The 23,711-nt window shown below is 39.6% G+C and overlaps 1 protein-coding gene across 1 annotated transcript; it reads left to right on the top strand.

The window, feature by feature from the left end:
- Positions 1–1,247: 1,247 nt before the first annotated feature.
- On the top strand, positions 1,248–15,181 carry LOC309573110 (glycerol-3-phosphate acyltransferase 3-like; the record flags this gene model as incomplete). The annotated part of the gene is made up of 12 exons (XM_082281793.1): positions 1,248–1,403; positions 8,326–8,398; positions 9,970–10,240; positions 10,621–10,695; positions 11,009–11,098; positions 11,393–11,486; positions 11,774–11,889; positions 12,576–12,631; positions 12,974–13,059; positions 13,709–13,837; positions 14,259–14,338; positions 14,787–15,181. 12 exons carry the CDS (start codon positions 1,248–1,250, stop codon positions 14,899–14,901), a joined length of 1,341 nt encoding a protein of 446 aa, XP_082137919.1. The 3' UTR covers positions 14,902–15,181.
- Positions 15,182–23,711: the final 8,530 nt, after the last annotated feature.

Consider the following 23,711-nt stretch of genomic DNA (forward strand, 5'->3'; position numbering starts at 1 on the left):
TACTGCCTGGACAGCGTTGGGTGCACATTTTACAGGGGATCTTTGGGGCTGCTTCCATTTCTAAGGAATCCAGCTGCTTCACAACATGAACCAAGCAGCAGTACTTGGGGATGGGAATATTTCAAAAGGACAGCCCCAGCTTCAGACAAACACACCGATGTAATTATTGGCAAAGGGAAGATCTTCTGTGGACTGGCATGTCACTGTCTTGGAAGTTGTGCCCTAAATGCTCATTCCACCAAGGCTGGTTAACTTGTTCTGTGGGAAGGTTGTAAACGAGAAGCTGGTGGCCTCCCCTGAGGTTCTAGGGATAAGAGTCACTCACCTTTGTATCTCCCGTGATGCACACAAAAAGGCAGGAGAGAGGTGGCTGCAAGGGGCTGAGCTGGGTCTCTTCTAAAAAATACTGGATTAAATTATAGAAATTTGATAGGGTAGAAGGAGAAACGGGATTACCTATTGCATTTCAATTCTGTAGTTGAATAGGTGCAAAAATAGATGGCTTGTTACTTCACCGCAGTGTATTTTGTAACCGTATAATACAGGCTTTTTGACTAATTTCTGATATAGCAGTGGAGGGAGCGGGTTTATTGTCTTGTCAATCCTTGCCTGCTGAAACTTGCATCTTCATTTCACAGGTGTTAAATAAAATAAAATAAAATAAGCCCTGACTTGCAACTCAAGCTTGAGTTTCATTCATTTGTTTGAATACCAAATCAAGACAGTTATCTCACCATGAAATAGAAAATCTGACTGAATAAGTCACAAATTTGTGCAAACGTCAGCTGGATAAATGCTTCATGTGTATTAATAAGATTTAGAAGAGAAGATTTTAGGCAGTCAGAAAAACACACCCACCTAGTTCTGTATTGTAATTTATTGGCAGGACACCTTGTGAAAACTAGTTGTCACATTGACAGGGTTCCTTATTGGCAGCATCTAATTATCTAACATATATTATTACTTATCATGTTTTTTCTTTCTTCTCCCCTGGTGAGTAAATGCTTATCAATTACAAGGAAGTGGGTGGAGTTAGGGCGGGACAAAGGGTAGAAATCACCTTATCATTGAAAGTATCAGTAGTGTCAGTCTTCAGTGAGCAACAGCCTTTACTCCTAGAGACAGCTTTGGCTCTGAGAATGTGTAATTTTTATTTGGCTTTGTCTCTTGAAGCTTGCTGGATTCTCCACTACAGATGAGCATATATTCTCAGAAAGGCAGCTGGTTGGCATTTTGGAGGAGCAAATATGGAAGAAAATAGAAAAGGCCATGGCCTTGCAGAAGGCAAGATTTTGTCTATCTGGATGATTTTGTTTGTGGCATTAGTTTTGTTGCCTTCGATGTTTCGAGTGTCACTGGGGATTTCTCATTTCTATGTGAAAATTGTAATTAAAATGTTAGAGGTAAGTTGAGAAGTGGGTTCAAAAGGTATGTGTTTGCTACAGGACATGTTTAATAAAAAAATTAAAATCTGTACATTTGATAGAAATGCCATAAAAGTAAGCAGAAAAAAATCCATTAACTTAGATGTGTTGTTCGCAGCTTTACTTTTTGTGAAAATCTTTTGAGGGGTGTCTGTAATGCTACCAAGTCATGTCCTGGCTTATAATCTGCTACTGGTTTGAGGTTTCTCAGGGTTAAAGTAGAGATTCCATGATATTTTCTTCTAGTTCATGCTGGTTAGAATGCTTCATGGAAGTAGAATACTCATGACAAGTCAAGTATAAAGAAAAAGATCTTGTAGTTTATGGGAGTTGGTAAGTAATAAAAACGTATATTTTAGATGTATATAAGTTCCAGTGGTTTTATTTGGATTGTTTTAATTGCATGAGATTAATATTCCAGGTAAGAACACTGATTCTGTGTGTTTGCTTCTCCCACTTACAAATCTGATCTGGGGGATCCTGCAGTTACAAGTTCTGCTGTACAAGACTTAAAGGAATCTGTGTGCAACCTTCTTAAAGTGTAACTTTTCTAGAGATAAACAGATCATAGCTAAGATCCTGATCCTGCTTCTATCAGTAAAAGGTTTCTGGGGCTTTTAATAAGCCAGAATCCCATTTAGTTTTTCAAGTTTGACTTTTGATATCCATCATTAGCCAGAAGTAGGTGCTGCGAATTCATCATACTGAACAGTAAAGCATTTCCATTTTCCAGTAGATTAGCTTTGTGCTTCTGGCATAAACCTGCTTTCTGTGAATATACTTTCTACTTGTGGCAGAAAACATGTTACTATTATTGTTGCTATTATTATTAAGCTGTTGGAGTTATCTGTTTTGCAGTAGAACATCTGTAACAGTGTGATACAATTAATATCATGACCATCTTACCTTGCCAATACTTTTATTCTTCTTATAATTCTTTTTTGTTGCTGTTGTTTGGGGGGTGTTTGTTTGTTTGTGGGTTTGGGGGAGGTTGTCTGTTTTATTTGTTTTAATACCAATTAAGAGCTCTTGGGCAGTATCTGTCTTCAGCTGTACGAACATCATTTACCATAGTGCACATGACTGCAAAAATTAGGGATTACTTATTTTTTTCAGATACTGATGTCAGTGGGGAATGACTGCCTGTGGTGGCTGAATGCAGTATTGGTCTTTATATGTGAAACATTTTAATCAGCCAGTGGTATGCTAATTAAATTCTTATTCGTACCCTAATTAAGAGCTACTCTCATATCAAACCTGTCTTTGGACAGCTTTGCTGCTGGAGTTGGTGGGCATCAAAATAATTTCTGTATTTTTTTCCCTGTGCATTTCCCAAGTTTGAGAGACATTTGTCCTGATCAGTGTGTGTTTTATGTAGGAAGGCACTTCTCTTTCATAAAGCACATTAAGTGTTTTTCTCTCCACAGTTTTCATAACAGGTTATGAGCATGATAATTCTGTGCTCACAATGTGGAGGATAAATTAATTGTTGTGTGATCAGCCTTTGGTGTCTTTCTCCCTGTTGCCACAGCAGCTAATAACGGGAACAGTACAGCTCCATGCACTGATGTTTAGGCTGGCTCGTTTTGTTTTTTTGTTCAAAGTTGTTCCCTAATTGTCCTGTGGGCAAAAAAGGAGTTTCCCCTGTTTTCATCTTACAATTAATTCCAACAGTTTTCTTTGAAGTATTGTTAAGTGCTTCTCATTGTGCCACAAGAGTAACTGAGAGCTGTCTTGGGAGGGAAATGGGAGGGAGAAAAGATGGAAGGAAAGTTAGGTCCCCTTTGCTTGTGTTTCGGCTGCCTACTGGGCTCTTTGGAAGAAAGGGTAGGATTGGGAGATGCTGGGTTAAAGCTTGAGCATGGAATTGCTGAGCCTATTCTTGGAGTCCTGAGGCTCATCCACAAGAATATGGCCAAAATTGCAGCTTGGGTTAAGTCATCTTTAAAGCAGGCTTGTTTGAGGTATGAAAAACCTGATATTGAAAGCCTGGAGAAGTGTTGACTGGTTTCCAGCTGTGGTGTTGTCCTCCTGTGATATTGCTAATGGGATAATGCACAGAGACCATCCGTGGTTCCTGTTGTCATCTGGAATGGTGAAACACGATGCCTTCCCGGATAGCTGAGCTGGAAATATTGAAGATGCTTAGTCATGTATTAACACATTACTGACTATATAGAAGTGCCTAACAACTGCCTGATGCTTCAGCAAAAATCCGACCTTGAGCACTATGACTGGTCTCTCCGCTGTGTTGCATTTGATTTAGTCTGTTATGTAGACCAGCAAAATGAATAGAAAACTTCTCACCTGGGAAAACTTTGTATCAGTTGCTTACAGCTGAGCAGAGGGAAAGCATGTCTTATTTTCCTCTGTGTTTGGCAACTTGAGAAAAATAGAAGAGTGGAGACTAAAATCAAGGACTTCAAAGTCAAAAATTATTTTTTAAAGTTGTGTTTTCAAAGAAAGCCCATCTGTAGACCTTACTGAATTTTTTGGGAGCAAAAAAGGTGTTTTAGATTAAAACTCAAGTTTTCAGATCTATTACCAAGCAAAGAGTAATGGTGGCATATGATGAGATAAGTCACTTTGTTCTCTTGACTTCACAGAAGTGTTTTAGCACTGTGAATGGATCAAATGGGAAAGATGTAATCATGTATGGAAATAATTTTTACCCTCTGCTGCTTTTCTGTCAAGGAATCTAGGTTCTTGTTATTTTGGAAAGAAAAGAAATCATTTTATAAAAGTAAGATTCAAGGTTTGAAAACATGGAGTGACTGTTTTTGTTTGCAGGTACTTTTTGTGGCTGGTTTTTTTTTTTTGGGGGGGGAGGGTTTGAGGACATATGGATAATATAATAGCAAAGGATCTCCAATACAGTAATTTCTCAATTGCATATCTGTTAGCCCATAATTATTATTATTACCCTTAACTGATCCTTCAAATATTTCTGGAAATGGTAAAGGTGAATGTGGTTTGGGTTTTTTGAGGGTTGTTCTTTCACATATGCTTGTGAACTTTTTTTTGTAAATAATGTCTTTTCTCTGAGCTTTGTCCATACTGGGGTTTGTTGAGAATAGTAACAAAGCTGTACATGGGATGTTATTCCAGCTGTTGCAAAAGAAAATGCATTTGCTAGGAGGAAATCTACACCATGCTGTCACAGCCCTGTGAAGAGTCAAAGAAACATGTTAAATAGCTGCAGCTCTACTTGCCAAGAAATATTCTGGAATTTTATGAGATCTGAACTTCTGTATGAAATTGGAGCATTGTTGCTTCTTGAGAAGAAGAAATTACCCACCTAAAAATTGTGAGTAGCTTTTGAATTGAGAGCTCACTTGTACGCGGAGGTAGCTCATATACTGTAAACTCCTACTGGAGTATGGCAGATGTTGCAGACACTTCAGCTGGTGAAAAATTGCACTGCTGTGCTTTTAAATACATGGTTATCCTTAGCTGGCCTCTCCATCAAAACCCAAACAAAGTGTACCTGTGCTTTTGTCCCAAAAAAAGCCTTTCTCAACCCATTTAATCAGCCCTTACAGAGGAGCCGGGAGATTTGAGTCCTTTTCACAGTCTGAGGGTGGACAGTCACATCCTCTCAGACACAGAGTGTGACACTGAGTGTAACACTCACAGCATTTGATTTGGGTTCATGTTTGTGATGGGCAAGGGGAAATGAGGCCAGGCAGAAAGGACTGTTGGATGAAGAGGTCACAAGTGCTTGATCTTAGATGGTGATTTTAGTTTGTGCTGAAAACCTACCAGCCTTCTCTTTGCCATTGTAGTGGAAGACTTTGCATAGAAGAATTGCTCCAAAGCCTGTGTCACACTTGAGGAAAAGATTGAGAAAAGTTCATGTAATGAGTGATTAGAAAAACCTTTTGTGAGAATATGGGAGAAGAGGTAGTAAAATATGGGAAGAGAGGCAAAACTGAATTACTGCATAGTATGGAAAAATGGAGTACTGAGCTGTACTTAAAGGGGAAAAGGGAGGAAAAATCCTGCAAGAAATGAGACTGCAAGAAATGAACATTCCAAATTGTATTTCATGTCCTGTCCTGTGAAGACAGTAATTAATATAATGAAGTATTGGGCACCCTTATTTTGTTTAGAATGTAATTACAGGAAGCTCAAACAAATGGATTGTTGGAGTTATGCTGTCAAGTCTTCAGTATTCCAGCTGGGATCAACTGTTGGATGTTTGGACTCCTGTGTCCTCATCACTTCAGAAACAGGAGTGAGGAAAGCACAACACCTGAGTTCTCATTCAGTCAGCAAATGTAGGAATGAAGTTGCTACATTTAATACTTAAATTCTGGGTTAGTTGCAACATCTGTGTTTTTTTTGTAAGGTATTTAAAACATCCTTTCATTACTGTTTTGCAACAAAGACCAGCGTGACAGCTCTGTCTCAATACTGTGCAATACAAAGGTGATCATGAAGCCTTATTTCATTTTTGAAAACAAATTATACATACAGATGCTACCAAATGCAGAACAACACAGTAGCTACTCCAGAGTTAACTAGTCCAGCGTTTGACCCAGAGAGATGGCTTTGACAGGTGTCAATTCAGTGGCTTGACTGAGAGCCTAAGACCTGGGTGACTGTTCAGCTGTATTCCCTCCTCACTGCTTGTGCTTCAGCCTCCCATGACAAGCCACAAGTTAGGAGAATTTTGTGTCCCACATTGGTTTGTGGAAATATATTGCCTTTTCCTTGCTCTGCCCAGAGCTTTCCCATGGTAAATCTCAGTTCTAGTAGTAGAAGGGGAAATGGATAACTGTTCCTTAAACACCTGTTCTGTGCCAGTCCAGGCTTTGTAGATGTCTCTCTTAACCCATCTCAGCCAGCTCTTTTCCAAGCTAATGAGCCTTGTGTAGCTCTTCAGACTTTGAAAACTCTTCCTCATCTTCCTTGGCCACTGCCTTTGTAGCTTTGACTATTTAGTTACAGTCTGCCACTTTTGCCTCACCCTTTTTGTGCTAGGAGACAAGATTTTATAATCTACTAGTAAGCTTTATAAATTTTTGTTGGTTTTGACTTGTCTTGCTCATTTAGATTAGCTAACGTGTATTTTTGGAGTCAGCTTGGTCTGTGATTATCACCCTTTTTCTATGTGGGAATCAAAAGCCAGCCTCCTGGAGCTATTCCAAATCCTTCAGAACAGTATGAACAACCTCATTTCTGGCAGTGCGGGCCAGGTGACAGGTGCTTTTTTTATGTAGGAGGACAACGATAGGCAAGATAAGGGTGGTAGGCAGGAGACAGAAAAGCAGAGACTAAGGCAGAAGGCTTTATTTGTCAGTCTCAGTAATTTTTATGTTTTTTCCTCCCTCATACCATGCAACTATCCTAAAGGATGTTGGGGAAGGCATGAGGACCAGCAGTATTTTGTAAAGAGGTTAAATTTGCCATGTCTGCCTTTACTCTATTTTGCAACATTCCTGTACCTGTTCTGTATGTTCTTTCATTTCTCAGTGTGTGGGCTGCTGTTTTCATGACATCCCCTGGCTCCACAATTCTGAATAACTCTCCATGTGTTGCAAAAGGTTGAGAGAGATGATGTACCTGTTGACCTTTTCAGGAGAATAATTGGGAAGTATAGACAAGATGAAGGTCTGTGGTGTAGGTTTTTAAATTTCTTTTTTGGGGGGGTTGTTTGCTTTATGGTGTTTTCAAAGATGGTTTGCATGGAGTTTAAAATACCGCATAAAAGCCTATTCTGCTTTCACTTTTTTCTTTTCTTTTATGATGACTGGTTAAAAAAAAAGGTCAGCTAAGGTTAAGTAAAATATCCCAATTATGTCATGGCAAAGTGTCCATTTCGTTACTGAATTAACTTTAATAGCTACTGGAAGAGCTGGTAGAGAGCATGCAAAACTTAAGGGTGGCAAAAAACTGGTTGGTGTTTGCACATGAGACATGTTGTAATGAACGAAGACTATTTGAGATCAGCTTTGTGGTGACTTGTATGGCTGCACATGTCAGTTAGAGGGAAATACACTGTTTAGCAAGAGTTTATATGAAGCAAATGGATTATCCTTATCTGTTGTATATGGGAACCCTTAATAGTAGGTGAAGGCATAAACTGAGTGGGTCACTGAGCCTTTAATAATGAGCAGAGCCTATGCTCAAGCATCCTGTGCCCTTTGTTGGGGCAGGTACCTTGACATAAATACGGGCAGATTTAGTACTTAGGAGAACTACTATGTGTATGTCTATGGATGTACGATGAAAACATTCAAAACTAGGAAATTTTCAAAAATTAGGCATATTTTTATACTTGATTTTGCTAATGGAGAGTTTTATGATGCTCTACACAAGGAGGAGAAACTTGGTTGAGCTCAAAAAGATGAATACAGGGAAGGGTGAAAGCTCATTATCAAAGCTGCTACTTTCTGAAATATTATAGATAAAAATGTTGCCACCTCTGTTTTCTGTCAGCAGGGGTCACTTGAATGCCCTCAAAATGAGGTAATCTCTTTTATTCTTTCAAATCCATTTTTTAGATCTATTTTTCTGGCATGTCTCTAATGTCAGTGATATTATTTTGCATAATCCTACTGCCTGAAGCTAACTGGAGAAGAGAGAGTTTTGGGCACACTGGATCTCTTAGAGTCTCATAGGTAGCTCAGTAACTTGTTGGACCCGCAGAAAAAACCAGCTGCCTGTGTCCTGAAAAGCAGTTTGAGCCAAACCATTTTTTCCTGGAAATGGCAAAAGGTAGTCCGTGTAACAAATGAAACGGGAGGTGTGCGGGACAGCCTTTGGGCTGAATTTGAAAAATGAAAATCTTAGACCTGGCAGGGGTAAAAGAGGCTCAGACCTGAGGTAATTACAGAATGTCTGGAAATGATGAAATGAAAACCATCAACATCTACTTTTCTTGTTTTGGGAACAGTGGGCCACCCTGCAGATTGAGGAGGGAGTAAAAAAGCAGAAGGCGCTGGCACTTGAAAATTTAATCTCCACTGGTAAGATCTCTGGATGAAGGGGACACAGCACTATTTATCTTGTAAAAAGGCAACTATTTAACAATCTTACTTAGATTACTTACTTAGAAAGGAGTTTGATGGGCAAATATCTGTTGAAGTTACAAACCTACAAAAACATGTTATAAACAAGAGAATCTCTGAATGATTAAGTCATGTGAATAAAAGGAGTTAGACACTAGTGTGGGTATCGAAAGACATTGCTGATAAGCCTGTGGGAAGCTGTCCCTGTTTGCATAAGTAGTTTGTGCTTTCTGGCTCCATCAGCTGTCTCATTACAGGATTGGGAGGAATGAGTGTTCTTTGTGCTTGACATGGCTCTGCATGGTTATCTTTTGCTTCTTGTAACTCCTAGCATGCAAAAAAGCCAGTCTCTCAAGTAGAAGAGTTACAGCATCCCATGGATCACAGTTACAATTTGCACTCTTCTCTAGGCATGAGGATAAAATCCAAATAAATTCTTCCCCCAACTGTTTTTCCTTTCTTCTTTGACTAAAGGGGAGGGGGTTAAGTTCTCATAGTAATCCTTTTCTTGTAGTGCCATTTTTAATCATTAGTCACATAGACTGCTTGGTTTGTCAGCTAATAATTTTCTGGTCTGATGATTTCTTGGGTGTTGAAGGTTTTACTGAAGTGCAGATGGAGGAAAGTTTTGTGATTCTGATTAGGGGGGAAGTAGGTTGATCCAGATAAATGAAGTGTATTTTTACAATGCATATTTAATGTCATCCAATCCACCCCCTCAAAAAAAACCCCAAAAAAACCACCAAACCCAAAAACAAACAACAAAGGCAGGGTGGCAAACAGAAAAGCCAAGTGTTAGCTGGTATGAATCAAGACAACTTTAGTCACTGTAACCAGCCAGATAAGAATCTGGTCTGAGAGTGACCTCAACAAACATGTGAGACTTGCTGTGTGGCTGTCCTATGGGGTATAACTTTACAAATAGCAGAGCATGAATGTGCTGTCATTATTCCTGCACAATGTATTTGTGTAATGCTGTGTATGTCTGGGGGTGAAATCTAGGCACCTTCAAGTCTCTTGGTAGTGAAGTGACTCTTAAAGAAGAAGGGATGGGGGAAAATAGAAGGTTCAAGAAAAAAAATGCCAGAGGAAAGTGTTTGCTACAGCTGGGAAACAATAAAACGAATCAACAGCAGCCAGAACAACAATCATACAAACACTGCCTGAATTTGAGTCAGGGCACCAGGAGGGATCTGCCATCTTGGCAGTGTATTGGTGACATTTCTAGGTGTGAGTACCTCTGTTGTTTGGTAAACAACAATGAAGTAGGTGTTGTACTCAAGGTTTTATTTGTGGCTTGATCTGAATCCTTTTCTCCTTCCTCAGCAATTTAGGGGGGGGTTGTATGGTGTAGGATTACAGAAGTGACTTGTGGAATGAACTGTCAGTACATAGATGAGGCATAGCAATGCCATTATGATGCTTGAGTAGGAGGAGAGCTACTTCTAAAAAGCACATGTATTTTACTCTCTTTGGAATCCATATTGTTCATTTCACCGTGTGGAAGGAAGGCTCATTTCCTCATGCAGGGATCATCCAGAGAGATGAGACCCCCATGGAAGAGGAGGTTGCTGGCCGATGCCGAGGATGTTTCAGCCTTGCTGATGTCATGTACTTCTCCAAGAAGGGCTGTGAGGCAGTTGCAGAAGATGAAGTCACTCAACGGTTCTCCTCCGAGGAGCTGCTGTCCTGGAACCTGCTCAGCAGAACCAATGCTAACCTGCACCATACCAGCTGGAAACTGGCTGCTGTGTGGGTCACTGGCATCCTATTTCGGTATTGCCTCCTGCTGCCTTTCCGGTGAGCCAGACAGCATTGGTTGGGATCATTTTTCATGGTACTTTTTACAGAAGTTGTGAAATAATATGTTATTGGCTAGTGCAGGAAGGAGAACCTGGCATGACCTTTCCAAGAAGCCATCTAAACTCAAATATCCCTTAAAAAATGTAGATTTCCCATGTTCCATATGTTTTATTAGTAATTAATTTGTTTTTAAAATCCAGCAAAGATGGATTAAGTGGTTTGTGTGCTACTTAGCTAATGGTTTGTTGCTAGTTAGATGCTATTAATGCTGGAAGGAAGCATTATGAAGTGGATCAGTGGGCCAAATAAAAATACCTTCTTGTTTACTCCTCCAGTTTTGCTTCTTGGAGTTTAATTAAGATTATTTTACTTTGCAGCATCTGCTTGTCTGTTTTCAGCATCCTGTTGCTGGTGTTGGCCACTACAGTAGTGGGACAGTTTCCAAATGGCAGGTAGGTGTTTGCTGAGGGCTCTTTCAATTTCTTCTGTATTTCGTTAAGCATTTGAAGTAGTAGTTGGAACACTTTGCTGGAGTCCAGAGGACTGATGTGGACTATCATGGAGTGACTTTTTCTCTCCTGTAAACTTAGAGAGTGCTGTGAGAGAGTTTCATGGCAATGGCATCTGAAAGCAGACATGCAGTGTGAGCCTTAGTATGGTCTTTGTAGTAACAGCAGTTGGGGATAATTCAGAGAGTTTATATTGCATTGTCCTGTGTATGACTCCATAGAACTAGGAATCTCTCTATGGCTTCGTTTCTTTTAGAGTTAAAGGTTGGCTGAGCAACCAGGTCCAGATGGTATGTGCCACCTTGGGTATCCGATGTCTGAGTGGCCTTGTTCATTTCCATAACAGGTGAGTGATGCCACCCTGCCCTTGTTAGTCTGGAATTTGTTTCTTGCAGTATTTAATGTCTCAAGTTTTGGAGCAGGGTTCTTATTCCATTACAGCCTGGGTACTTGGTGGTGGTACAATTATCACCCAGATTCTGTCTGCCTACTGTGTTTCCTGTTGTGCATTGGTAGGGTGTGTGTAGGTGACGTAGTACTGCCTTCAGACGCTTAGATATTTTTCAGTGTTTGCCACCTGATGGGGCCTGAAGTCTGGAGGATAAACATTAACTAATTACTTTTATGGTTGTCATTGCAGGGAAAACAAACCACAGAAAGGAGGCATCTGTGTAGCCAACCACACATCTCCATTGGATGTCCTAATCCTGGCCAGTGATGGATGCTATTCCTTGGTATGAACAAGACAGTTGGTAAATATCCATAATGTTGAGATGCCCATAGATGTAGTGTTGGGTAAGAGGATAAACTTCCTGCTAGAAAGATTGGGATTTGACAGCATCCAAACTCTCATTCTGGACTGCGAAAAACCAGATGCAGGCAGGTGTGTGCACAGTTATGACCAAGGGGATTGGTATAATTTGTCAGTAAGCTTAGAAATGGTTGCATCTGTATTTAGAATTTAATAATTTAAGTGTGTATGTGTGTTTGCTTTGTAACAAGTTTCTTTTGGGCTTACAAGGTTGGCCAGGTACATGGAGGGCTTATGGGACTTATTCAAAAATCCTGCATGCAAACCTCTCAGCATGTCTTGTTTGAACGCTCGGAAATGAAAGACCGTCACCTGGTGAGGAAAAAGTAAGGTAGTGAGGTGTCTGCTTCATTGTCTGGTCAGGTCTGGTAATTTGTCCTCAGTGTTGTCATTTTTTGTCATCAGTTGTCATTTTTTTTTTTTTTTTGTGATATATGGTGTTTTGATTTTGTTCTTTAATGCAGATGGAGAGGAGCTCCATGCTCTTGAGTTGTAGGAAAGACAATTGTTCTGGAAAATGACAGATTTTGGTGTCAGTAATCTGCTTAATGGTGATACTTGTGGTTTTAAGTGATGCAGCAAATGTAGTAAGATAGTGACCTGTCACTTAATTAAATGTGGAGAATCATTAGATGCACATAAAACTGATGTTGTGAACCTAAAAGGCATGAAAACCAGAAATTTGGAATGTATTTCAGTCTAAAGAAAAGTTTGTCTGCATTCATAGTTGGAATCTGGGAAGTTATTTTCACATGCTTCAAGTACCAGTAATCTTTGGTTGAAATGGTAAAATGAAACTTCATACAACTTTGTAGAAAACCTACTTTTTTTATTAGCAAGAGATACTGAGATAAAGGCCTGAAACCAGCAGATATTCCAGCTGAGGCAACTGACTGGCAAAGGGCAATTGGGCAAGGGCTTTACTTGTCCTATGTGAGAAGTAATGGATGTCTAGATTCTTAGACAAACATAAATATGAAGTATACACTGAAGTTTTGTTTTCTCTCCACAGAATTAGAGAACACATTGCAGATAAGGCCAAGTTACCCATTTTAATTTTCCCAGAAGGTAGGAAACAACTGTATTGATTTTATTGCTCTTCTCACTTCTTGCCATTGAGTGCAGTTTATTATACCCAGTCTTTACAAGTGAGGTGTTTGTTTTTAGTTTGTAGAATTAATTAGCTCTGGTGAGATATTAAAAGACATGTCCTAGTATTTTACAGCAGTTTTATGACAGTTTATTTGCTTTAGCATATAACATAATGAAGACATACTCTGGGATTATGTTCCAGAACTAAAGCTTACTTTTTCCTTTAGCAACTAAGTCTCCTTAAGACCGTTTAGGATGCATTTCCTGATGCTTTTCTCAGAGTGGATTAAGCCTTTCACCTGTCTTAATTCTGACCAGGTACCTGCATTAACAACACATCTGTAATGATGTTTAAGAAGGGAAGCTTTGAGGTAGGAGGAACCATCCATCCAGTAGCAATCAAGGTACTGTAACTGCAGTTTTCCAAACATGGAAGGATTGTTTACAAAAGCTTCTCATGTCAGAGAAGCTGTTCGTGTGTAAGCTTTGAAAAGGGGTATGTTCGGTGTGAAAAAAGTACTGAATAAGCCCTGAGACACCGAAACGTTTTGTGGTTTTAAGCAGTATGGGAAACACGTAATTTCTATCATAGGCTCCTGGCTCTTGTGTGCTTTGGGGATAAAGGCAGTTTTCTTGGCACTTCCAAGTCTTTCTGGTACCTTCAGCCAGGTCACTCTAGATCTGGAAACATTAGTTACTTTTTCTGGAACTATAACTTTGCCCGAAGTTGTTAAAACTGGTGTGAGCATTTTCAAGGAAACCTTTGTGGTCAGCGTATCTGTAGATGACAAGTTTTTACCTTTTGAATAAATCTTTTGCTATAGTTGTGTTTCAACAGGTCTTTCATAGTTTAGGGTCCTGCATTGCTTGTAAAAGTTAACTGTTAGAAACTTGTAATGAATGTTGGAACTTTACTCTGAATTTACTGATACTTTCAGGAGGTGTGATTAGATTTGCCCCTTATTTAATAAGTTGAACTGTGACTTTGTGGCTAAAAAAAAAAAGCAGCTCATGTGATTTAAACCAAGGCAGCTTATTCTTCTTGTCTTCCAGTATGACCCCCGCTTTGGAGATGCCTTCTGGAACAGCACAAAGCATTCCATGATGACCTATGCTTTTAATGTGTTGACCAGCTGGGCTATTGTCTGCAATGTGTGGTACCTGCCACCAATGGTCAAAGAGGTTCTTACGCTTCTGTATGCTTTGAAAGTGCTTGTGAAATGTCTGGAAGGATGTCTGTGTTACTGCACAAGGTGTTTGTGAATCTTTGTTGATAACTTAATGGACAAAGAACAGGAAGCGACGCTATAGTCTTAAGTGAGCATGGATTTATGTGGGATGCATCCCCTACTCTGCCCAGACCTGGGACCTCAGGCTGTGTGTTGTTTGAGATTGCCCCAGAAACCAAAGAGCCTCCATTTAGTTCTTTTTGCCACCAAGTAGTGGCAAACCAGGATCAGCTGGAACTGCCCTGCAGGTCATATTTGGCCTGTGGGTCTTGTACAAACTCCTGTGCCTGCTGTCTGACAAAATCTATCTCTTTAGGTGAGGCACAGAGATAATGTCTATGTTGTAAAGCAATTAATTAATTTTTTTTTTTCAGGAAGAAGAAGATGCTGTTCACTTTGCTGACAGAGTCAAGGCTGTCATCGCTGCTCAGGCAGGAATATCTGTGCTTCCTTGGTAAGAAGCAACATCTCTGGAATTGGGTTTAAAGCATATTTAGGTGTTCTGTATTCTGAAACATTAGCATGGAATTCTTTAAAACTTGCTTTGTTTGCACTGTAGTCCATCAGCCTTACTGACTCTGATTCAGAAAATATTACTTTATTACTTGAATAATTCCATTAGAATAATTAGAATAATGTAGTAGGTAGAGAGAAACAGCTGACAGGTGGATCTAGACAGCAGGCAGTATTAGGTGAAAATTAATTACTTTCCTGTCAAATGCTGAGTTAAAAGAAGGACACTGTTGTGTGGTAAGTTGGCAGTAATAAATCACTTAGCATTGTCTTACAAAAGTCAACATTAAGAGTAGGAACTGCTTAGACTACATAGTCTAAATATAGTAATGTTTTCCTGCCTTGACCCTGAAGTGAGTTTAAGACTGTTTCTTTTCTGTATCTTTCAGGGATGGGGGACTGAAAAGGAAAAAGGTCAAAGAGTCTTTCAAGGAAGAGCAACAGAAAAAATATTGTCAGATAGTAATAGAAAATGGATCTGTGGGAAACGGAAATGTTTGTTAAATGCTATTTATTTTATCTCATTTTTCCATTACGTATCTCTACCAGAAAATGGACTGGTTTTATATTAAACCCAACATGTTTTCCTTCTGTCCCTGTAAGATATTTTGCATGTGACACAGCAGGGAAACCATAAAGAGATATCCTTATTTAAAGCAAAATACTATAATTTTATAAATAGGAAAACATAAAATATGCTAATTAAATTCCCCCTGAGGCTGAAATAATCTACAATAAAGTTAATTACGTTCATTAAAATACAATTTAAAAATATTTACAATACTTTGAGGACTTAAATGGTTACTCATAATAAAACACCTCTGTACTCCTAGACTCTCTCAGGGACTTGGACTAGCATTGTTACTGTGAGCCACAGTAACCATGTTGCTCTAGATAGATCTCCTGATGTCAGAAGACATGAAGCAGTTCACCAAAATATGTTTTCTGAATTGCGTGTTGGAGAGGAAGTGTTGGATGTCAGAGGGAAAAAGCAGGTGCTGACTTTCTCTTCCATGTCACAAGACCAGGGATGGCGTTGTAGAAAGTTTTCTGCTGTGACAAAGAGCAGAACAGTGTCCAGGGCAGCATGTCCCTGATGCCTGGGTGTGTGAAGCTGAGATAAATTAGTACCAGGCAAGGATGGTGTAACAGAAAATATACTGTGTTTTTAAATTTTATCTTGTGGTTTTGTTAGATCCCTTTCTGTGTCTTTTGGATGCATTACACAAATTAAAGAAAACCTATGATGTGACATCCACTGTCCTCTGTTGCTGTTATTTCTAGATAGCCCCCTGCCTGTGTTACCACTGGATGGGAAGGCTAAGGATTTAGCCTCTGACAAGCCCATCCTCCAGGAACAGAGCAAGTATACTTAAGGAGTATGCAATGGGAATATTTCCATCTCTTATAGTATTTATTGGTATAAAATATTTGCTCTCCTGTTAAGTAGCCCCCTATGGAAAGATCTGGCTTCTTTAACAGTCTGAATGTCCCTAATGAAACACACACAAATAGGTGCTGCTTTGGCCAAGGTGCTCTTAACACAGACATTGGTAAGAACAGTTAATAATGTTTACATGAGAGCTGTCTGCTGGCTGAAGTCTCAGAGAAGACAGAGGATCAGTCTTGGTGAGCACAAATACATCCTGCAGAGGGACAGATGCACAGATACAACTCTGCCTAGCCCTGGAAAGTCTAGAAAAACAATATCCAGGGGAGGGGCTAACAGAAGTGATAATTGCCCTGAGGCTGTGTGGCACAGAGGTAGCACGGACCTGAGCTCTCCTCTTCTGTGGCCAGGCCTGGTATTGCTACAGATATGCGAATTCCTTTGGTGGATCAGTCAAAGTGTTGGCGTCATGGGTAAGCAGTAGGAGAATCTGCCCTTTTGCACAGCTTTTAGCCACCCAGGCAGGGAGAGTGCCAGCAGTAAGGAAAATTGCCTCAGGCTCTTCTGCTATGGAACAGATCTACTTGCTCCCAACTGTAATAAGATGTGCTTCCATGGCTGTTTAAGCTGTTGATTTATTTTCTAGGTATAAAAAATTTTAAGAAATGTTTGAAAAACCTGATAACTCTCAAATGTCTTCAGTGTGCCAGATTTTAAAACTGGGAGATTTTCCTTCTGTGTGGCTGATTTCTGAGAGTTGCGAACAGAGACTGCAATAAGACAAGTGTTGAGAGCATCCTTCCCGCACTACTGTGTGCTTTTTTCCTGCTCAGAGGTAAAATGGGAGACTGAATAGGCAGAAAGAGGGGCCAGACATGGGAAAATATGGGGAGATAAAGAACAACTGTTGGAAGAGAAATTTTCTGCTTCTGTAAGAAATTAGGAGAATGATGTGCCTTTTTTCCCTGTCCTGCAACACTTCTCTGGCTCATCAAGAGGAGCCTTGGAATGTGTGACCCTCATTATGGTTATGACTCCAAGTTGTGTAAAAGTAAAGCTCAGACCTCTGAATGTGTAAGCATTACATGTCATCTGTGAGAGGATGGTGGGATTGTCAGTATTCTCTCAGACATTTTTTGTCTGTCTTGGCAAAAGAAGCTGCAAACTCTGTGAAGTGGGTCCTCACATACAGAATGGGGAAGTGTAAAGCAAGTGATGAAGCCATGAACTTGTCAATGACAAGCGAAATGTGCTTTGTTAGCTGCTGGTAGAAATGCCAATCTGACTTGAAATAGAGACTACTTTGTCTTGCCCTGCTTTAAAGAAGTGTTTCTGATTTTTCGTGTTATTTTCTCAACCCACCTTCCACCTCCTCCTTTCTTTTCTCTTGAAATGCAAATGAAGTACAGAATATGTCAGCAGGAGGCCTTGGTAACAGTAAAAAAGAACATGTTCTTATGACAACATGTTGAGTAGGAAGCTGACAAACAGCTTATTTTTTGCAATCAAGAATCTTGCACACATGTTGCTCCTCCTCTTTGCTTATCTTTCACTGGTCTTGCAGGAACCAGGCTTCTAAAGTATTAGAACTCCTCTTTTTACCATGTACCTTTGCAGGATCAAATGCAGCATGATCTCGTGCTCATTTGTGCCAAATGATAGGCTGAAGTATTTGGGTGGATCAGGCAATCAATGCCCAAAACAAAGCAAATAAAAAAAAAAATTAAAGAATCTGTCAGTGTAAGTAATGTGTTTTTTTTGTTCGTTTGTTTGTTTTAATTTATTTATCTGATAGCTGTGCAAACAACATAGACAAGATGTATCATCATCTTGGACAAGCTTGTGAGCTCTGTCTACCTCCAGAGCACAAATTTCTTCTGTTGTTCACCATTTAATGTATTTGCCCTTCTTCTTCAAGGAGCATTGTTCTTTGAATTGACTGGATGACCTCATGTCCAAATTAAATATGATACAGCGAATCAGTGCAGGGAAGACCTACATTGTAAAACATAGCCTTGCTTTGTAATTTGGTGCTGCTGGCTGGTACCTATGTATGAAGCATGTAAGGGATGCTACCTGTTGCTGTGGCACTAATGCATCAGCAAAATGAAACAACCACAGCAGTCCCAGGTGCATTCATCTCGAACTTGAGCTGCCTAAGGAAATGAGCCATGAGTTGAAAATAAATGTAGGTTGGAATGAATTAATAAAATCACTCCTTCTTGCTATGTGGGTAAGGCAGAGAACAAAACATCTGCTGCTTCTAACTCTTGAAGACATCACTGTTTGAAGAGCTCTGTGGATGGAAAACCAGATATATTTTTAAAACTCCTCCTTTATGTCCTTAATAAAACTCAGGTAGTGTGTTCATTTTTATAATAATCTTTCCCTGTAACATACCTGCGTGTTAAGACTGATTGATGTAGCTAAAGTCCTTTATTCCCTTGGTTCCAAAGGTCTTTTTCTACTGCTGTGTCTTACATTTGGGAACATTTAAGTGCTCATCTACGACTTTTCCCCGCTGGCTGGCTGTTCAGGGTGCGTTCCTGTGCCTGTACCGCTGAGCATTAGGAAGAGATGTGCAAAGGGGGCCATCTGCTGGCGACCAGTCATTGGTAGCAAACTGCCTTGCACAGCCTGCTCTCCCATTGCCAGGAAACAATGAAAACATAAAAATAACGTTGCATACCCCGAACACCGGGTTTTTGAACATCCGTCATGGTTTACTACCGGCAAAACTTGTGCTTGCTTGAAGTTTGAGCAGGCTGTGCTGTGTGGAGTTACTCCAGACCATCTCTTCCCTGTCACAAACCAAAATCAGAACTACTTCTGTCCTTCTAGTTCATTCAAAATCAGGTAGGGGTCTAGGGGGTCTAGCCCCTGAGCTTTTTAAAATTATTATTATTTTTTTTATTTTAAAACTCAGTAGAGGTGACAAAACTGGGATGATCCTGGAGGCAATACAACATTTACATTTGCTGGGATGAGTGTCTTCAGAATCTTGATTCTGTTTGATCTTGATCTAGGGCTGGGGATGCTTTTAGAATAAGTTTTCAGGATAATGCATTTCCTTGAGCTGTAGTGAGAACTACAAACTGTTAGTGTTGAATTTAACAACCCAGCATTTCACTCAAACTCTTCCATGTGCAGCTTGCCCTGAAAAAAACCAAGAAAAGCAGCCTGGGCAGCTCCTCACTCTAAGGAACATATTTCGGTTACATGAGCAGTCTGAGGCCTGATTTCAGGCAGACCAATGGAGATTGGTCACAGGGGTCACAGATGATACCTCTGGGGTTTCTGGCCTCTTTGTGGGATTTGTTTTTGGAAATGTTTCTGCTGAGGTGTGGTTCAGACTCCTTTGAGCAGGTTTCCCAGCTGTGGCATAGATTGTGGAGATGACCTGTGAGGAGTTCACAGGTTCATTTGGTGTTGGAAAAGGAGGCTTGGAAGTTAGTGGACATCCAGCAGACAGAGGCCTTCCTGGCTCTTTATTTTTTTATTGTTTTGTTGCACAGACATGCAGAACCTTAGTTTTGTAGACATTTTTCCTCTCCCCTCCTCATCTATTTATTATTCTATTTAAGGATGGCTCCTCAATTAGTGTACCAGACTCCTCTGTTAACAGAGTTCATCATGATCAATTGTCATCAAGGCTTGCATTTAGTACATCCAATCAATGCTATTCTATATAATGGCAGTGATATTGACTGATTTCTAATTTTACAGTATGTTGAGCCCTGTTGAACTCTTTTAATATGATAATTCCTTTACTAATCAGTAGTCATGATTTGTGTGCTGTTGTAGATTATTGACATCAGTTGATATCCCCTGGCATTTCTATTTGACAGTATGAAAGATGCATGTGGTGAAAGAGGTGGAATACCTAAACTGTGGTTATTAATCAGAGTAATATTGGGAAAAGTACTATATCCTTGCATATCAAACTTCTAAGAAGTAGGTTATTAGATAATTTGGAAAGGTGTATTTCTTTTTACAAGGGATAGTTATTAATAACTATGTTTTATGTTTATACAGACATCTGTTAAACAGCCTATTTTGTAAGCACACATTAAATCACGTGATTTAATTTAGTGTATGTAGTTCATATATTAAGTACTGCATTTATCAATTATATAATAGATTATTTTTTCTAAAATGCTCATCATATATGGGCTATGGGCAGTCTCCTTTTCTCATATAATTTATAACTTTAAATAAGATGTATGTACATGCATTCAATGAAATAATAATTGAAGTATGTTATACTTCAAATGACCACTCTGTCTTGTGTTTTATTAATATAATTTTCTGAAGTCCACCTAAAAGGAATTAGAAGAAGAGAGATCAATATAAAAATTACATTCTTGTTAGGTTTGAGCTGAGGCTGCTTTCTATCCAGATGCTGTCTTAAGATATTTGGGCTTTTAAATTATTCTTTGCATGTTGCAGAGTCCGTGTGACACGGGGATCTGCTGGGTGCATCGAGCTCAAGGATTACACTGCGCGGCAGGACCAGGAGGTGGCACCCCTGTATGTGTGTCTAAGCTGCCATGAGGACTAGAACCTTACTAATGCTCTTTTGGGAAGTGCAAGCTTTCATATCACTCAAGAAAAAAAACCCCAAGATGCAAAGGTAAATTAATTTACGAGCTATCAGCATGTTTTGTCGTTCGTTAAAATCCTGGCACGAAGGGAAAAAGACAGTTTTTTCTTAAGTGGTTAATTTAGTTACCCTGGAAGTTTCAGTCATTAATGTGATCATGGAGTTCTGGAATAATACTTACATATTTTTTCCTTCACTGTTTTCTCTCTCCAAATGCAGTAGAAATCCAGGCTGCCAGGTCATGGTGGACAGCCAAAGGAGGTGCCATCCTTGTGGCCTGCTCCTTGTATTGGCACTACAAATTCTAGCACATCTGCTGGGCTTGTTGGTTTTAATTGCAGCTGGATTGATGAATTCCTAGAAACGTAAATTTCTAAATGATGGAAATTAAATTGTTTGAGGTGGGGCATGCCTGGATGCTGTGTTCATGAAGTGCATGGAGCTTATAAGCCCTTGTTCTTGCTAGAGACAACACACAAGGCTGCAGCTCTCTCAGTGCACACTGCCAGGCTTGAAGGCTGAGTGGAAGTCAAACTACTTCTATTTATTTTCAGTGCAATAAGAATTGGAAGTCATGACAGCAGACAGTAAAATTCCACTTAGGATACAAAGTGAAGCTGAAAACATCTGACTCCTTGTATAAAAGGTATCAATTTTTACAGTGATTTATGGCAAATACAGTGGTAGAGAGAAAGCATGACCTGCCTGCAGCCAGAAGGCAGATGAGAGAGTGCAGAATTCCCCCGAGTGGTTTGCTGGCTACCTGCCATTCCTCAACAGCACAAGATAAAAGGGAGCACTAGGATAGCCACCCTGGCCCTATTTACTTCCAATAAAGCACAGATATTTACATGAGATGAAACTGTTTGATATTCTGAAACTGCCCAGCTCCAGTGACAGGAGACAAATGAAATGCTACTTTTTATTAGATCTGACCTACCAGAAGCCAATAACACATGCAATAACTTAGCAAAGGGAGACTGGGATTGCCACATGAGGTCCAGGCTCTCTTCCCAGGTTGGTTTAAAAAGATTTACCCCATCCTGGAAAACAAGTTTGCAGCCATGGTTCATACCACCAAAACTTGAGAGGAGCTGATAATTAGGGGGGATAAAATAAGTGTGGCCAAACAAACAAACAAACAAAACCAACAAAAAATTTAGAAAAGCATTGTAGTAAGACTGATCCCTTTCCTCTGTCTTTGATTCAATCCAACCCCCATTAAAATCATGTGTTACATCACATAGTCATGTTTATTTGGACAATAAATGTATTCTTGCTACAGACATAAAAATACATTATTGCTGGTATTAATGGGGCAAAAATTAAGAATCTCGGAAACTTCTCACAAAGTTAAAGAAAAAAAAAGCAACAAAACTTTTTGTATCCATTTGGAGCACCTGATTTAGGTAAACTTGAAGCATATCATTTCAACCAAAGCTTTTTTGGTATGCACTGTACTTCATGAAATAAATTAAAAAATAAGGATATATGAAAATGTTTTCTTCCAAGTATAGAAACTTGGAAGGAAAGGAACATCTCATGGGACGTTTCTTTCTGGAAAATACTCCATTAGAAACATGACTAACTGTAGCCTTTCTACATAAAATAGGTCTTGAAAAAATGAAAACATGGAAAATTGTTAGAACTGGCACTCTTTGTATATCTTCAACAGAATCATGCTATCTTACCCATAATGAAAGAATGGTCTTAGTGCTTGAACCAAAAAAATCCTCCTCTCAGGAACACAGGCTCACTGGTAAAAGTGAGGCAGAGAAATTCTATGTCTTCACAGCTTACAGTACAAACAAATAAAATGTAATGATGTAATTAATTTGAAATGAAATTATCAGTAGATAGGTGATGAACAGTTTATAACAGCTTTATCTTTAAAAAGCAAAGGCCAGTTGGTAAAGAAAGCAAGTTGGTTTGTTGTTTTTTTTAAATAAGTCAACAGTTTTTGCAGTTAACAGCCAACTAGTCTTTGATAGGAGTGAAAGATCTGTGCAAAGGCTGAACTTCAGCACAGTCATGACAGGACTTTGCCAGTAGCTCTGTCACCAGGAGGCTGTTGGATGAGCAGGCATGTTTCCTCCCTGCTGTCCCAGGCAGAGAAGGTGGTTTTTCAAGCAACTCAATAAGAGAATTGATTTTTTTCTTCCCATTTAACATTAATAGCTTTGTGAATTATTCATGCAATTCCGGAGGGGAAGCCTGGATGCAATAAATAGCAGTTTGTGTTTACGTGCGAGTCTTGCCTCCGTCCTGGTCCTGTTCAGCTCACACAGGATGGCTGCCTGTGCCTAAAACTGCTTCCTGTCATGATACATTTTCACCAGTGTTTTTTCCCTGCTGCTGTGTAGTAAGAGCAGGGGTCAAACCAGCCACCCTCCCCTGCTCTTAAAACACAAATGTTGGTAGAGACTGCTCCTTCTTACTCTTGGTTTACGGAGCCTGAGGACAGTGCCAGCAGGTCCAATAGCCAGGCTATTGCAGCAAAAAAAAAGCAGTGCCTTAATTCCATGTGACGAATATTACAAGGAGAGGTCTCCAGAACCTTCTTTTGTTGCTCCAGGTACCCTGATGGATCTCAGCCCTCTGAGACTCGGGAATTTGCCACACACCATCAAATTTGACATACGCTGTGCCATTTCACTAAAGCAGAGATTAACAAACACATGGACTAAATCAAATTATTTTCAGTTTGCAAGGTTTGTTTTCTCAACTAACACACAAGGCAACGCTTTGCCTTGCACAGGATTACCTGTATTGCAATTCTTGCTTCAGATGGCAATTTTAGATGTTGCTATGTAAAGGAAGGTACTGAAACATCAGGGAGATACAGAGCTGTATGACCCATTGCTATGAACACTGTACTGTTTTCCCCAGGATCTAGACAGCATCCACTGTTGCTACTTGGGCTACATCTGTTCTTTTGTTCCTCAATGCCAGATGAAAACAAACCAACAAAGCCTTTGGCCTCTGCCATTTGCACCCCAGATAAAAATTCATGAGCAAGCACTAAAAAGCACTTTCTGCTTGGGAAGCAACAGACAAAATACAAAATTAAAATATGTTACCCATGGGTGTGTTATAAGTATCAGACAGTTTGGAAAGTAATGTACTTTTGATTTGTTTCTGCTCTGGGCTTTGGCCAATATTAATTGACTTGGATCCACATATCTTTGTAATATTTAAAAATCACTTATAGTGCGAATAGTAAGGACTCTTTATTACTATGTGTACGGCACCAACAGGTTATTGCCTTCATCCTAACTGGGCCTTTTGGGAATGATCATGACTAAACACTTACAAGAATGA

Source organism: Coloeus monedula (genome assembly GCF_965178545.1).
Source record: "Coloeus monedula genome assembly, chromosome: 5".
Taxonomy (NCBI): Eukaryota; Metazoa; Chordata; class Aves; order Passeriformes; family Corvidae; genus Coloeus; species Coloeus monedula.